The sequence below is a fragment of the Daktulosphaira vitifoliae genome, unplaced genomic scaffold (assembly GCF_025091365.1).
Source record: "Daktulosphaira vitifoliae isolate Bord-2020 unplaced genomic scaffold, ASM2509136v1 Scaffold_3, whole genome shotgun sequence".
NCBI lineage: Eukaryota > Metazoa > Arthropoda > Insecta > Hemiptera > Phylloxeridae > Daktulosphaira > Daktulosphaira vitifoliae.
This window is the reverse complement of record NW_026099574.1, coordinates 17,564,352-17,582,244: the sequence shown is the minus strand read 5'-3', so window position 1 is coordinate 17,582,244 and position 17,893 is coordinate 17,564,352. Positions and strand designations below refer to the sequence as shown.

The window sequence follows — 17,893 nt, the reverse complement described above, 5'->3', positions numbered from 1 at the left end:
AATGTTTATTGACGGATCACAAAGTGCGCGTATAAATTAAGAACTTATAACAATCTAGATTTATAAAATTAACTCGAGTTAATTGTTTTATAACATACATTAAAACATATATTTTACGGTGCCGTTTAAAAAAGGTAATTTTAGTTTAATTTGGGTAAGACGGCGTTGTGTGTATGCAATTCTAATGTGTTTGGTGACAAAAATAAGAATCAACAATTAGTTTATATTTATTTATAGAATAAAAATTAAACACTTGTATCTAATTTTAAATTATATTTATTTTTTCTGCAAACATGAAATTAGATAAATGTTTTGTGCTATCGTAAAAATCAATTATGTATTTTAACTAAAAGGATATTCTAGAAAAAACTCATTTTGGATGTACCTAACGTAAGTTAAATTGTAGAAATATGTTTTCATCAACTTAATCAGCCAATATAAATGGTCAATTATCAGTTTTTAATTTGTTGAAGTATTTTTACAAAATTTCAAACAAATAAAAAAACTTGTAAAATTTTAAACCTGTTTGGCGCCATTTAATAACTGTGTGTAATATTGTCTAATGAACGAATATTTTAATTACTATTATACAAATATATAAAATTACTAATAAAATCCTTGAAAATAGGAATACGCCAACCGGTAGTTTTAATATTTATTTTAGACAAGATAAGAAGCCATTTTAGTTAATTTACGTTTTAATTTAATGGCGTAACAATTAAAAATCAATCAATTTAATTATAACCAAAAAGTCATCCAATTAAGTAAATCTATTTCTGTTTTATAATTTACTAATATCATCAGTCTTAATCATAAGCTTTTAAAGTCAACGGGGATAATGCTTTGTCTTTAGCTTAGTCGCCTATATAGAATTTATACTTAGATATATTGAAAAAAGTGAGATATTCTACTATTTATACACATCTAATCAAGTACTCTATTCAAATCAGGGCTTCAAACCAAAATAATTTAGATTTTTGACAATTTTTCTTGTATACAGTTAATAAGATCATGTGTATCGTATATTCTTTAGAACATGTTTAAAAAATAATTATAGAACTAAAAAATATAACAAGAACGCCTTTAAAAAGTTAGTTGAGCTTAACATTTTAAAAGTTTAAAACCAAAATTAACTGAATATAATATATCGACTAATTTCAATATTTAAGCTTTGTATGGTCTAACTTTTAGATTGTTTAAGGTTTTAAAAGAAATTTGATAATAGTTTCAGTTTCTGCAATCATCTACCTAACAAATTCTTAAAAAAGAAAATTCAATATAGGCCAACTAACTTACTAGATATGGTAAAAATGTTCGTAAAACCAAATTTATTTCGGTTTCAAATCCTCATTCAAATATTTCGTTTTAGAATAACATAGTAACATTTTTAATACACTTACAAAATATAAAATATATTTTACATGGACTAAAGGAAAAAATTAATTAATTAGTAAATCTGAATTAATATTTATTTGAAATAGCCAGCTACAAATTATTGAAAAAAATACATATTTCATTAATTTTTACCCTTTTTTTATCATAATGATTACTACAAACAAGATTTACAATAAATTTTTAATGAAACAACTAAAGAAAAAATAATGAATAATAAATATTTACTATTATTTTTTAGTACAATTATATTATTTTAATTCCTAAATATGAGAAATTAATCATTTTTGATTGCTTTAAATTGTACACCTGTCATTCATACTTTTTAACTGGAATATAGTTGTCACATAACATGCATTGATTCCATTAAATAAACAATCTAGTCTTATAAATGAAAACACTATTAGTAAAATAAAACAAAGTTTTTGATTTAAACTTTTTTTTCTTAATTTCTACCCTTTAATTATACATTATGACCATAATGCTACGTTTTGTGTGTTTATTGTGTAATAACCGCTTAATCATCTGCACGTACGGATATTGTCGGTTATAAACATTCCTTATTGCGTATTACTGTGATCTTATTATGTTATATACCTTCTAACCGACATCAAAGGAACAAAACAATTAAAAACGCTAGTCTTGTACGCGAGCGCACATGTTAAACGTTCTGAAAATGGCAATTATGAATTCAGAGCTATTGTCCCAAGACAATTTCACTTTATTGCTCAATGACAATATAAATTATTTGCTTATGAATTATTAGTAAACGTGGGTGGTAGCAAACGAAAATATCCAACCGTAAATTAATAAATTGACACTAAATAAAAAAGAATATTTAAACAAAAATATTTTTATATAAAAAAGACTTACCCTAATGTGCGGTACAATTGACAGTGACTTCTGCAAACTCGCAGTGAACCGTCGGGACACAACTAGTGCTATAACATGTTTAGCTATAAACATACTGGGTGCTTCTATGCTTTCGTCAAGGTTACATTGCCCTACCTCTCTCATCCCTAACCGAGTTTATGTCGTCGCGTAAAAAGATACAAACTTCAACAATTATTGGCCTTGAATATTGCATATTATTGGTATTTAGATCGGAGTGTTAACGGTGATTATACGTTAAATTCAATTTTCCTTATGGCATTTGAGAACAGAAAAGAAAACCAAAAATTGTTCAAAATTATGCATAATTAAAAGCTCATCGAGGTACATAAGGGTAATGCTTTAAAAATCGACATAACTGGTGGAATCACTGCAAATACACATTATACACATACTCTCAAATCAATTACAAGTAAACGTAAAATTACAAATAATTTCTATGATATCTCTGAATAATTATGAGAGACTTTTTCCCGATAATAACTTAATTTCAGAGGCCATAAACTAAGATACGCTTTAACTAAAGAGTATGAATCATTCATGAATTTGCTTCCTCTGAAAATGCAATTATTTATCTAAGAAATATTTTTTGAACGCTATTTTTTGTATTTAATCGAAGGACACCCATAAAAAGGGTCTAGTAAAGGTCAACGTTCGAACTGGTTTTGGAAGCTGATCGATTAATAATTTCATTATATACTAATTTCAAAATGTATAAATCCTAATAAATATGTCATATATTCATGGCTAAATATTAAAAACGGTAGATATTAATTTTGATCATTTTTTCATCACTGAAAATAAATAATAAGAATAGCAAAAAATATATACCAATAAATATAAAATATCGATAATCATAGTTTAAAAATAAATTTGCTTAATTTATTATGAGATAGCTCTCAATGAATCAAATCAATTTATATTCGAATTTTTGCTAAATACTCTTTTGTTCAAAAGTGCTTTTAACATAAGTATTCGAAAAAATTGTTTCATTCGTAGTTTTATTTTATGCTTGTTTTAATTTTTTAATTAGTTACAATAAAAGTCTGGCCGATTCGTCCTAATATGGCAATTTAATGTATTAAAACTTCACGACGTCCCTAAAATTTTAAAACCAAATATTGCTGAATTCCGTTTTTGTACGAAGTACTGATTAATTGTCAATTAAAAAAAATATATGATTTGTTAAATAAAATAGGATTTGAACAAAATATTAAAATGAAATACAAAAAATAAAAATCATATTTAATAAAATAACATTATAACATTTAAACAATAATTAAGTTAACATTTGTTTTAACATGTAAAACACTTTGATTGTTTAAGACAACACAAAAATTACAATGATAAAGAAAACATTCAAAAATTAAATATTTTTACAAGCCAAGTAAACATTCTAACATAGATTTTTCCAGTCATTAAAACTCAAGAAAGTACTAATATATAAAATTTTATGACTAATGACACAAATGTTTTATAATTTAAGTTATTTAATTTAAAAAATAACTTAGGACTTTTTTGAGGTTTTCACGCCTATTTGAGCATATAATAAGCTACTACATTTTGAATGTTGTTTGATTATCTTTAATTACATTTTTTTCCATTAAAATATATTTACTGGTGGTGGATGGTCAAAAATAAAAGGATCTGTATTTGGAAGTGAATTTGGTACTTCAGCCCATTTGGTTAGATCAGTTGATGGTAAAATTCCGCTTCGACAAGGTACTCGAGGATTCCTAAACAAATGTAAGTAAGTAAAATAACTAACAAAGTTTAATAAAATATAAAATTTTTAATAGTTCAAAGTAATTCTATGCGTTAAACATATAACCCTATTTAGTGTTTCATATATAACTCCAAAAATCATGAATAATAATTTTTTTACTATACTTCTATTTTTATGTTACCTAGTTTCGACACAAAAGGACATTCCAAAAGTTTTGAGCTACAGTACATTTGTATTGTCTTGTACATTAATATCTAGTTTATTTTATAAAAAATAAAAAACTCCAAATCTAGTGACCAGAGTTGTATTTAAATTTCTAAATCATGATACTACTCAAAATAATCATGAACTTAAAAATTATAGATAATTATTACAAGAATGAATTTGTGTACAACCTATATAAGTTTCATGTAGGCTCATAAAATTATCTTTGTAAAATCACGAGTAGATATTTTTAATTTAATTGCCATTATAAGCAAAGATATATTAAAATCAGGGTTGTTAAAAAATATGTTTAAAAAAAACCATGTTTTAAACATAAGTAAACAATTAAAATCGTTTAAAATACCCAATAAGAACAATATAAATTTTGATTTTTTTTTTTTTTGTGCGTTTAAAACGTAATAAGCTTGATTAAAACTAATTTTTCGAAATTCTTACAATTCATGGTCTGGTAAAACTATTGGCCACAATTGGATCGTATCTATTAGATCCGTGTTGTCACATACTACTCTAGATAATCTAGTTTTTCGAATCTCATGTAGTTGTTCTAAAACACAAATAATTGCCAGATTAGAGATAAATCTCGATTAAAAATTAAAAGTTTGTTTAGTACCCGGTGTGAAGGATGAAGGTTGATTAGGCAATTCGTACCAAAAACGATCACCTCTTCTAGCGTAGCTAAACTGCGTGGCCAATATGCACGAGAATACTGGACCTGCCATACTACCTGGTAACGGTTTTTCAGATACACCGCCAGACCACAAATCTACGTCATCAGGTGAACTATAAATTGCGATCAAAGAATCATACAACATAGTATTTATATTTTTTTATAAAGTATATACGTATCAAATATAAATATTTAAAAACTTACTCATAAATTTGCTGGTATCGAGAAACAGTTGAATTTGGCATAGCACCAGATAATCCTTGAAATGAATCAGAGGCAGGTAGGCCACAGAATTTCCTATAAAAATTCAATAATATACTGTGTGATCGATTTATTATAGACCACTCGATTACTCGCTTAAGTAATACAATATTGAAAAATTAATTTTTAATTTCTTTTAGTTACATACAATATTTTTGATGTATTAGCTAATAATTACTTTTATCAATCATTCCTTATATCATAAGTGGACACCCATTTAAGGTGTTAATTCATTAACACCTCTTAGATTTATAAGGAATAATTCTAAAAATGATTTATAACTGATAAATCATGATTCACTAGTAACTAAACAAATCAAAAATTTATTTCGCATTATTGTATTTATTTTTCAATAAGCTTTACACAATAAAACGATTACACTGTATAAAAAGACGGTTATACATTTAAAAATATATAAATGTCCTTTTTTCATAATTTCATTTACAAAGAAGTAAATAAATGTTTTCATAACCAAATTCACTACTGTCCACAAACCTTAAAACTCAACAAAATAAAATTTCTAATTCAGTTTTAGTCTTTTTTTAACATTTTTCTTGAAATAAAAGTATTTATTAAGAAATTGCAGACTTTTTTACTTTTACGATAAACTTAATAACAGTAACGTATTTTCTAGACACTTTATTGTTTAGAGATTTTTTTGAAATTTTCAAAGTGAGGTATCTTTAATAAGTTATTGATTGATACTCTTTCAATAATTACTAAACATTTAAAAATCCTCTCGATAAAAATAGTCGCAAGTAATTAAATTAAATTTACTGTAAACTTGTTTACGGTATTTTTAATTCTTTATTTACAATCGCAAAAAATACCTGTATTCCATAAAGCCTGGTAATCCAAAATCACGTCCTCTTTGAATATTGAATGACACTAAATCAATACCAAACTGTTTACCAGGTTTTTTCAATAATTTATTCGTAACTTCTTGCGTAACTGAATCATCCATAGCTTGAGCTACTTGATTCGACAATCCCATAATGTACTCATCGAATACTCCAGGTCTGTATAAATCGTATGGTTGTCTAATCAGATCAGACAATTTTTTCGATGCTGTATTAAAACAATTAGAGAAAAATATTTTTATTAATAAATTTAAATGTTTCAATGTTAAACCAGAAATTATCACTAAAAACTCATTTTAATTAATTATATGATTTTATAAAATGTGAATTTATACATATCAGTTTGTAGTATGCTCTTAAAATGATTATTTTAATCATTTTACTAATAATACTAATTAAAAGATATTACACGATTCTGGCTATTTTATACATGATCTAGTAAAATTTATCTTAAATTTTTTATTTAATGTAAAATTTTAATCAATATCTTATATAAAATGTTTAATAAGTAAAGAAATGGGAATCTATGTTCTCGTTGTTTGTAACAATTAAACTGTTTCCTTACTTACTGAACACCATGTATAAATGAAAATTGAAGAGTTTTTTAGTGATATAACATTCAGAATAAAAAAATATGCGTAGCTATTTAATTCATAAGACAGGTCTTATGAATTTAGAGATTGGCGTCACTACAGTGGCGCCAAACTATTTGTTTATATTGTAATAAAACAAGATAAACTGTATTTTGTAAAATATATTAAGTCCAATCCGACATTTAAATTTATTTACGCATTTTTCTTAATTGGATGTAGAATTTTTTGGATACCTTTGAAAATGTTATCTTAGAGTACTAAAAATCATCCAATTATAATTAACCTTGTTTTGTAAGAAATTTATATCCTATCAAAATTATTAAATTATTGAAAGATAATTATTAAAGTGAATAGTAAAAAAAAAAATATGCTATACAACTGAATGCTTGTAGGGTGAATAGCGATTTAAAAATTTTAAAATATATTTACCCCACCTAGTATTTTTAACTTCCGTCGACTGTTATATGATAATATAATATAATATAATAATTTGTACTTAACTCCATAAAATACAATTTTTCATATTTACCGATAAATTTATGTGCTTTACTCCATCTTTCAACGGCTGTTGGTAAAAATGTGTGTCCGATCCTCAAAGCAGCTGCTGAAAATTCAGCAAGAATATTTGGATTTACTTCTGGATCATAGCCATCCCAATAACCCTGAAAAATTTTAATGAAAAGTTGAGTAACATTTTTTTTTTTTTTTGTTAACATAATGACTTTAATGTATATTTACAATATTATTTACACAAATTATTCACGAATTATTCTGAATTGGGAAAATTGATATCAATAAAATACAATAAAAGCAATATTAAGCTAGTCTTTCGTTATTATTTTAATATGAAAAACGCCCAAATATTATTTTTAGAAAAACTATTGCAAATCATTTTATAAAAAGAAAGTTAATTCAAATTAATTTGTAAAATTAAGTTATTTACATCTTTTTGAAGAAGAAGTCCGAATTTTTCCATGACTCCTTTTCCTAACAACGTAGGTAACCATTCATTGTAAGTAATGTGTTGAATTTTAGCAATTACAATACGTCTACTTTCTTGAAAAAGAGTTTCATCATCCCAATGTGGATTAATTTTACCTAACTCTTCAGCTATTCTGTTGTGTTCTCTAGCCCATAGCGTATGCATAGACGCTAATACAAGTTGTTCATTCACACGTACTTCTCCTATAAAAATAAATAATTATTTAACTCTTATACTAGAATTGCATTGTATTTAAACATTTTTAATTACACAAAACGTTAATTAAATCTTTTAATTGTTGAAAGACATCTTATTTAAAAAAAGTATAGAAAGTAGTACTTAGTACTAATGTACCTGCGTCAAAACAGAATTGTGATCGATTGTGTCTGGTGCATCCTTCATCAGGGTAAATTGTTCTCATTGGTAGTAAATCTTTTAAACCATACTCAGAAAATGCTGGATTCATCCTTAATAATCCATGATAGCCTGTTCTTAAATGCCTGAAAAATAACACAATTATTGATTAGTAAGTATTATGTTTGATCTCTAAGGTTTATCAGTTAAATTTTATACAGAATGTTTTGTAAGTAAGAAAATAAGTACATTATTACAAACAATAAGAACAATAGAAATCCGTTTCCTTATTTACTGAACACTCTATATATAACAAATACATATCGTTATAACATTTCATATCTACTAAAAAAATAATTTATTAAAAATTACTAAATATTTAAATAATTGTAGCACTAATTTTACTTCATACGAGTATTCGAAATTTTCATTTTTAAGGAGTTATAAATAGACAACACTTTTTTCACATTACACATTTTTATGTCTCAACTCTATACATTTATACAATGGTTGCTGAATATCCAACTAATTTGTTTATAATTTAGTCAGTCAGTTAACTAAAATGCTACCCATATATTGGTATTACAAAGAAACAATAATTTATATGAAAATCACAAAAATGGAAATTTTCAAATTTAACTGTGACAGTAAATATAATTAAATTTTTAATATAATTCAAAATTTAACTTCCAAAAAATAATTTTTTCTTTAAATTTAAATTGAGTTAATTCAACTTGATTCGTCGTAAATTTAGAAGGTGATTAATTGACTATGCTTCACGCAATATCTTTAAAAATATAAAAATATAATTCTTTATTTTCAGAAGTTTATAGTATTTCATGTTTTGCTTTAAGCACTTATTCGTTTTCTATTGTGACTGATAAAATTACTTAGAGGTATTGTAGTCATATATTAGCTGTTGAAGTAGTATTAATAGAGAGGATGTTAAACACATCTCCAACCAAAGGCTAGAGATGCGTAAATTAGCCCTTGAAGAAAAAATATTAAGGATTAGTAGAAGTAAGACGAAAATATAAATTATGATTAAAAAGAACATGATGATGATGAAACGAGAAGAGTAATGAAAATATTAATTAATGATAATTAAAAATTCTTAAATAATTCTATTTTATATTATTATAGTAAATTATATTAATATAACTTTAATATATTGTCTGCTATACAATTAATTAATTTCAAATACTTATTATATTGTTACCTAGCGTAATCTTCAGTAACACTGTAAACTGTGTTTGCATCAATAACTCCAGTTAATGTGTTGAAAGGTACTCTCGAACCTAAAAAATAATGTGCATATTAATGAAATATTTTAATATAGTTCTTATACTTTCTTATTGAAATAATCACTTGTTCATAATTTTTTGAAAATTTCATTAAGTCCAACCGTAAATTAGTTTTAAATTACAAAAGAATAGTAAAATTTTTATTTTAGACATTTTTTTATTGACAACTTGAATTGAGATTTTAAAAAAATGCTTTAGAGAAAATTTTAAAACTGATATTATAAGATTAGTTATTATATTAATTATCCGGTTTAAGCAAGTTTCCTGGATTAGTAACTTCATGAAGACTAGTTAAATATAAAATATGCGAATTTGGTTGCTTGAAAAATTTGTTTCAGGAGAAATTTGTTTTGCCGTTAATTTATTAATACTTTTATTGGTATTAATTGGTTATTAAATAAATTTGAAATAAATGTAAAAAAGACAATGTATCTTACTCCAAAGTTTTTAATCATATCACTAGCTTTGAAGAAGAATAATCTAGCTTTTCTTTCTTACCAAGTCGACATCCTGGTCTGACGGCTGGGAAAGCTCTTACGAAATCCAAACATTTGACATTGAATTTTTTATAAAAGTAGTCATCATCTGGTATTGGTATTTCGTTACAATAAGGATTTTTCAAATGTGGAGGTCGTTTGCAACATTCTTCTGGTTCGTTTCTAGTGAGTGGATCTTTAAAAAATTACAATTAAATTTGTGTCAATTGAAATTCTGGATTGTTTTAAATTTAACTCAGAACATGTTATTTTTACAAAAGTCAAATAAATATTTACTCAAATGTATTTAATCTATAGAAAATACCTGCTGGCGTGCCCATTAATGTAAAATCGTGATCCATAAACTGACCAAAAGCTACCAACATTAAAGTAGCTGCATGCTCATGGTATCCTTCATCAGGATGCATGGTCCGGGAAACAACTCTTGCGAGTGGCAATCGCTTGTTACTGAGCATACTCACTTTAGGCGAACTCATACCGTCGGAAAAGAGTGGTCCAACTAACCTAGTGAACGGTGTATTTGTGGCACCCCATGTAGGGTGTTTAACATTGTTACACAGTCCATCGTATCTTCTATATTTTCCGGGTCTGCACTCAACGTTAGACAAAAATGCGGGGCAAACTTCCTTAATGAGTGTACGTGAAGTATCAATTGTAGGTAATCCTTTTTCTACTTCTTCATAAGTCAATCCATAACTATAAGCAAGTTAAAAGTTGGTCTATCTCGGAAGAATAATATTATGAATAACTGTTTACTTTTTAGTTAATTGTATAGAAATGTCAAGGAGTAATTCACCGACGGAAGCTAATTCTTCAGAAGTGTATTTTTCTTTGTTAGCTGGTACAATATCTGTAAATAGGAAACAAGTTACAACAGTTTATTGGTAAACATAATTCCCTTTCCTAGACTTAAATTATCGTATGCAATTGAAACGCCAAATTCTTATTTTAAAAAATTGTATACACATTCTTCTTTCTGGAGGCAATCAGATTTTGCAATCATTTCTTCACGAAAAATAAATTGAAAGATACTCTAATGATTACAGCGCGATAAACCGGTCGTGAAAATCAAGTAGAGGTCACCTTTCACTGGCCACAGCAGATATCGTCGCAGCTTTTACATATAATTATTATACTCGTTATAAAACGCGAGTGTTCATTCAAATATATTTAGCATTAAGTGTAACCACGCACACCCATAGGGTCATGTGCAAATGAATTAAAAATAATTATTTTTTTCTGAGAAAATAATTAGGAAAACGTACATTTTTTTTCAAGTTTATCACTTAAAAAAAAACGAAAAATCATTTGAATTACAATGCTATCCTAGAAGGTTAATATTAAAGCTGTTTTTCTATTACGCAATACTAGTTAAGAGTACAAAATGTTTTTTTTTATAATGAAATTAATATACAGGGTGTTCTTATTGAACACCCTGTATAGAGTATTCAATAAGTAAGGAAACGAGTTTCTATTGCTCTCATTGTCTGTAACAATTGACCTGTTTACTTACTTACTAAACACCCTGTATATTTTTATATTTATTGTACTCCTCTTACTTATTCGTTTTCTGGCATCAATGTATGCTTGATTGATTGCTTCATACGTAATGCATTGACCGGGTTGACCAAAACCCCTAAAAACAAATTACCAGATTTAAATAAATTACTATACTAAAAAATAGTTTCATATTTTAAAAATTGACTAACTATTGATGATCTACAAATAAAAACGAATACTCCAATTTCAAAGAAATAACTATTTTGACAGATAATAATAGATATTACAACAATACGTTATCCTGCTGTGCACTAAAGAGTTAAATAAATAGATAGCACATCTTCTAGCATTACAAATTATTTTATTTTAGATATGATTATAAGAATGAAGTGTAGAGTATATGTTAAAATTTACACATTATTATAATTTAAGACATTTAATAGAAGTACAATTACTACTCAATTAGTTTTTTCTTGTGCATCAAGATATTGGTTCTATTCTTTATTATTTGAAAAAAATAACAACAAATCAATATTTTGCACTTTTAATTTTTATAAATTTGTATAATGTTAGTAGTAAAAAAAATTAATACTTACTGAGGTCCACCTCTCAGGGTATTTGTGTTGAAATCAAAGAAGCTTGTTCTACCTGCTCCTGATAAGTGTAATGCGCAGTCACTATCGAATGATTGACCGTAGCTATAAGATGAAATCGCCAGTAAACTACTGACGATTAAGTGTACCCTAAAAAATACAAAAATTGTATAATTCAACATTCAGTATAAGATGAACGAGTTAGAGACTTATAACAAAATCTAATAAATTGATAACTTTATACCTATTATGGGATAAAACTAACATTTATATTTATATGTGTGTGTGTATACGTTTTTATAGTTTATATTAAACAGCAAAGCATTGTTTTGTTAAGAAATTTAACACAGTAACGATCATAGAAAGTTTTTATAACTAGGTTATTATGTATTTTATTATGCAAGATCGATATTTTGTCAGTTTAAATATCTCAATAGCAACATATATGAACAGCTTTATCTTAAACTTAATAATTCATAAATGCATATTTTGAGTAAATCTCACTGTACTGAGAATTTCATCAAGAAAATTTAACTTACTATAACATTATTGGTATTTATAAGCAAATAAATATAGTTAATTTTATAAAACTTAGTTGCTTATAAAATATGAAACAATGTTCTAATTCTGATGAATAAACCAATAAAATTGTTGATTATACTAAATAGTACATAAATATTGGGATACATACAATACAATCTTTAATTATTCTCTTTTATTTTTAATTAAAAATTATTCAATTGAGCTCAATGAACTACTAGGACTAACAAATCTTTTGATAAACTTTTAGGACGATGAAAAATGATTATAGGAGTATATGATTAGATACAACTGAATTTTTACATTCTTAATAAATTATTAAAAAATCAAATACAATTGTTCTTTTTATTTACATACAATTACTTTAATCATTTATAATAAATATATGCAAAACAAGATGATGTTAATTTAAAATTTCATTCATCATTTTTATAATAAGTATATATTTGTACAGTTTTGAAAGGTTACAAAAATTCAATGCTGTGTCATGGAAAACATTTTTACAATTATTATCATTTAATTTAACAAACACACACACATTGATGCGTTTACGCTAGTCGAATATTAATACAAATAGTGGCGCTGTATTTTTTTTTTTTTTTTTGTTCGCCTACACTTTCACTAGCATTAAAGTAATTAATAATAATATATTTACCATTACATGAAGGTCTATAAAATGTCATAGCAAAAAATATCACTACATTAAAACTGCATAATATGTAAGATGATTTAATGCAACCACATAAAAATAAAAATTACTATTTTACATTTAGTTATTGTTATTTCATAAAAATTTATTTAATAGAATTTTTTTAATTAGATGAAAAATACTTCTTGATATAAAATATAACAAGAGAAAACGTTAAAACTAATATAGTTTATATAGTTTCATATAATTTTTAATTAAAATTAAGATAGAGTAGGGTACAAAATGTATACCATAATCTTATTATAATTTAATTATAATAAGATTGTTGAAAGTAGCTGGTATGTATGACAACATCATGAAGTCAAGTAAATTTGAAAGTAAATCCATTGATATCTTTTTAAAATGTTATTTTTATAACAACATTGATTATTTAAATAGTCCATCCAAAAAATTTAATATTTCCTGAAGAGTTAACATTATTTTAAAGCCTTTTTCATAAATATAAAAAATATTTACAGAATCAGTATTTAATAAGCAACTATCATTAGATGGTGAATTACACTTCCCAAAATGATTTTGAAGTTACAATGTGTTTACTAAACCATACATTATAGAACAACGTATGTCCCGTATAATAATTATCCATCTGTAGAGAAAGTAGACAGAAATTATGTTTTTTATTTTTATTATCCAGTTATGGAAAAACACATTATTCTATTATTATGTACATTCTTTGACTAATTTAAAAATATTAAAAACTCGCAAATTTGATTGTTAAAAAATGGATGAAGTACGCATAATCGTATCACTTTCATGTTTTATTGAGTTCAAAATTTGAACAATAATCCACCAAAAATAATTATTAGCAATTTATTATATTAAACTTCATCAAAAGGATATTAAATTCTGTAAAATTATTTTTCTAAAAAAAATTGATATTACTATTTTAGATGTATAATCTATGTTAAAAATTCATTGGTTTATGCATATTTGTTTAATTGCTATATTAAATATAACGTAAATATATTTTACGAAAAATAAATTGAGTTCAACGATAGTAATTATTATTTATAAGTAAAAAGTAACTTATTGGTTTTTATGATTATATTAATTATTACCCTAACATGTATTGACACTTATCAATTCAATTACAAAACTGTTTATTTTATTAGAACAAAAATGATGTGTTAAGATATTTACTTAAGAATTCAATTTAATAACTAATACATGTTTGAATGAATATACGTTTCTTTAAAGTAATAAATTAAATAACTGCAACCTCTCTTAATATGTATTTAATTTCAATTTATCGTGATGATTAAAATTTTCTTTATTCATTCATCAAGTACAGAGGCAATTGAAGATTTAATCAAAGAAGGTGAAAGTAGTTTAAAACCGGAATTATTAAGTATTGTATCAAGTAAGATAAATATTGTTAAACGGACATAACTTATAAATGTAACCAACGTACTAGAAGTAATATAGATTAACTGACAAACGAATATATCACTTAAATACCAAAATTTCTAGTTATTTTTAATATACTATAGCACAACTTTTTTTGTATTTAAAGAACCGGTTCATTTCGAAAAGAAAATTTTTAAGACAACTATAAGGCAAATGCCTTCTTGTGCCAAAGATAAAATAAAAAATTATAAAGTCAAAGCTAGATTATCGCTAAATTTATTTAATTAATACCAATATCAAACCTAAAATAAAAAATACATACTATAAAAAATAATAAAAGGACTGAAATTATGGTAGAATGGAATCTACTGAAATAAAGCGAATATAATACATTTTTATTCCATAGAGGTTATTCAAATTAAAAAAATTGTAATAAAAACTTAAAAGTAGAATACAGTTAATTTATTTTAACTAGAATAATAAATAGCTAAAATAAAATATATATATATTATTCAATACAAATGTTGTACTACTTTCTCGTTGAATTATATCAAAATTAAATTAATTTGAATGAAGTTTCAAGATTCACAATCAAGTTCAAAACCGTGAATAGTTATTACACAAATAAGAAAATTAAACATGAAAAACTAGTATATTATGTATTTAAAAAAAATTCAGAAGTTAATCAAGGTTGTCGCCCATATTTGTTTACAAAAAACAACTTATTGCTACTAAATGGCTGTTTAAATTTCGAAAAATTCACGATATTTTTAGTTCTAGTATATTAGATTGTTGACATTAACTTCTTAACCCTTGACCTATAATTTTTAAGTAAGTAAAAAAATGAAGAAGTCTTAGATATTTCGTCATTTATCACATGTCAACGTATTGAAATTATTTTCAAAATTATATTTTTAAAAATCTACCTATATAAAATCGATACGATTCTGTGACATGTTTTATACTTTTTACCAATTTCTTTATGCTGCAATAATAGAAACATGAGCGTATCGCCACTACTATGTAAGGATTTTTAATAAATTGTTAGTTATCTGTTACAATCATTGTAAATTAATTGGTACCCATTAAGTGTTATTTAAACCAATAATATACTTAACATATTTTTATGAATATGGTAGTTATAATTATTTCGTAATTAATAATGATATACTTCATAACTTTACTGAAGTTATGATCCATAAACGCTTTAACACCTTATAATTTGAAACTAATGCTTTATAATACAAAAGGCCGATTATTTTTTTACGACAAAAACATTGTTACTTTGCAAAACTTAAACACTAAACATTCTGAAATAAGACTTGCTTTATTTTTAAATTAATGTTGAAAATGCAAATAGTTTTAATTTTTGGAATTATAACTATAACAATGAATTCATTTATATGTTTTGATTTTTTAAATAAACATATTGATAATTTAACTGCCACTTAATTACATAAACCGACCACTTTCAAAAATGTAAAATACTTAAACATTATTTCACACAAAACTCTTTTAAAGAATTTTAAAATAAAGAGAAAAGAACTTAAGTGAAATCAGACCATTAACATTATGTTACTTTTTTTAAAAAAAATTCCATACTGGTTTTTGCAAGTTAGATAAACAGTTCTTTTTATCATAATTACACTAATTTACAGTTACATTATTACATTTCTAAATTTTCAGTGAACATCTAGACTAAGGAAATTAATAGTTCTAGTTGTAAAGATTCAAAAATTTTAAGTACTAAAAATAAACATGCATAATTTATTTGTATATTTCAAACAGAATTATCTTTAAGTTACTTTTTAGTTTTATTACAAATTCTACTGCAAAAATTGATGTAAATATTTTAATAGTTATTGTATAACTGTATTTGAATATAATGTGTTATTTCTTTTCTAAACTTCAACCATTTAAGGCTGCAACAAATTTTATGTGTAGTCATGCCGAAGATCCAAGGGCCATAAATCACTAAACAAAAGTACACGAAGACTCGCAATAATTGAATATTTAACAAAATATCGCCTTAAAAACATACAACAATACAAAGATGCATTAAAACGAGTCTAAAAATTGCGAAATTACACAAAGATAATCTTTATTATGTAGATCGTACGTAACAGAAAAATTTCTATGCGCTCCTTTGCTCATTTAAAACGAACCGCAGTTTCTAACTTTCTTCATACACTATTACATCTATTGTCAAATTGAATAAAATATCATCAACTTGTTAACTTTATAATGTAAAAAAACAGTAATTATAATTTGATACACTTAACATCACGATAATTATGGTTTAAAATTAACTAAAAATTAATAAATCGACTTACCTATTCATGATATGATTTTCTGCACATGTATTTACAGTTGTATAGCAGATGCGTGTATGCCCGCACTCGAAGCAAGAGACAGTCACGATGACCCCTTTTTCCCTCGAAAAACTTCTCCTACCCTTTCTACACATGAATAAAAAACCATACACCTTTCACTAGTCAAGGACAACTCGGAAAATACATGACGTCATATTAATAATGTGCATAATCCGAGCGGAAAAAATGGCGTAAAATTGTACCCTACGTCGTAACACCTGCATCTCTGAGTATTCAACTACTCATTACCCTGCCAGGAATTGTTTAAACAGCGTTAGTTATGAAACAAAAATATATACTCAACTACTGAAGCTCAAAGACACAAATAAAGTTGTACTTGGAGTAAAAAAATGTACAGGCTACTGTTTTGTTATAATCATTTCACGCACGTTGTGCATAAAAATAACAAACGCAATCTTTTAAGATTTTTAATGAATTATTCATAACATAATTCTATTTACGCAATGTTGCGTTATTATTTTCTAAAATATTGTCGAAATTTTTCAACTATTAAAAATGTAGGACTTACGTGAGTCATTAACTAAAAAAGTTCAAGTAACTGATTTTTGGATGTCGATGCTACACTTTCCGAAATTCTTAATCAAATACCCCTTTTTTACTTCTAACTTCTCTCAATGACGAGACTCTCTTTAAAGTCAGCAGTTCTAATAGAAAACCAATTTATTAGTCACTTATGATATTCTGAACAAAAATTATGATTTTAAAACATATAATTATGTTGCAATAATTTCTAATTTTTTATATTTTAAGTTCAGTACTTATATAAGAATAAAACACACAATGAAAAACATTTTTGATATGGTCTTTTGACATCTATAGTAGTTTAAATAAAATATTCAAAATTATTTGGTATTTTCTTCATATATTTGCTATTAATTAAAATTAATATGTGGGTGTAGTGAGTCGCTTTTATATGGGAATTAATTTGCTAGCATCACTTTTTACAGGAAGATACATTAATGTCTTTTTCTTATTAAAAATAATCAAAATAAGTTTTTATGAAAAAATATACAATGACAGAGTAATTTTTTTATTTCAAAAAACTAATGTAATGACTTA

The 17,893-nt window shown here is 25.2% G+C and overlaps 2 protein-coding genes across 3 annotated transcripts in view; both read right to left on the bottom strand.

Annotated features, from left to right (window-relative positions):
• LOC126903292 (uncharacterized) overlaps positions 1-2,386 on the bottom strand; it is a 32,096-nt gene extending 29,710 nt beyond the window's left edge. Inside the window, exon 1 of one of the 2 annotated variants that reach the window (XM_050681400.1) lies at positions 2,266-2,386. The gene's annotated coding sequence lies outside the window, so the exon portion shown is untranslated. The remainder of the gene's footprint in view (positions 1-2,265) is intronic. The other variant, XM_050681403.1, reaches the window with a different exon arrangement.
• Positions 2,387-3,507: 1,121 nt separating this feature from the next.
• LOC126900913 (chorion peroxidase) lies at positions 3,508-16,920 on the bottom strand. Its single transcript, XM_050676948.1, has 15 exons — positions 16,775-16,920; positions 11,849-11,995; positions 11,312-11,388; positions 10,509-10,602; positions 10,057-10,448; positions 9,754-9,927; positions 9,171-9,249; positions 7,952-8,097; positions 7,559-7,800; positions 7,145-7,277; positions 5,993-6,230; positions 5,106-5,198; positions 4,845-5,014; positions 4,670-4,778; positions 3,508-4,019 (listed from the first exon to the last, which is right to left on the bottom strand). Exons 1-15 carry the CDS (start codon positions 16,906-16,908, stop codon positions 3,887-3,889), a joined length of 2,361 nt encoding a protein of 786 aa, XP_050532905.1. The 5' UTR covers positions 16,909-16,920; the 3' UTR covers positions 3,508-3,886.
• Between the last annotated feature and the right edge of the window lie 973 nt (positions 16,921-17,893).

Bases quoted from the DNA above. Each gene is read 5' to 3' on its own strand.
- LOC126900913 (XM_050676948.1), bottom strand. From the start codon at position 16,908: ATGTGTAGAAAGGGTAGGAGAAGTTTTTCGAGGGAAAAAGGGGTCATC. The intron at 8,098-9,170 runs GTAACAATATAA...GTTATTTTTCAG, and splicing joins GTTACTGAAGATTACGCTAG to GCATTTAAGAACAGGCTATC. The intron at 7,801-7,951 runs GTACATTAGTAC...TTATTTTTATAG, and splicing joins ACAATTCTGTTTTGACGCAG to GAGAAGTACGTGTGAATGAA.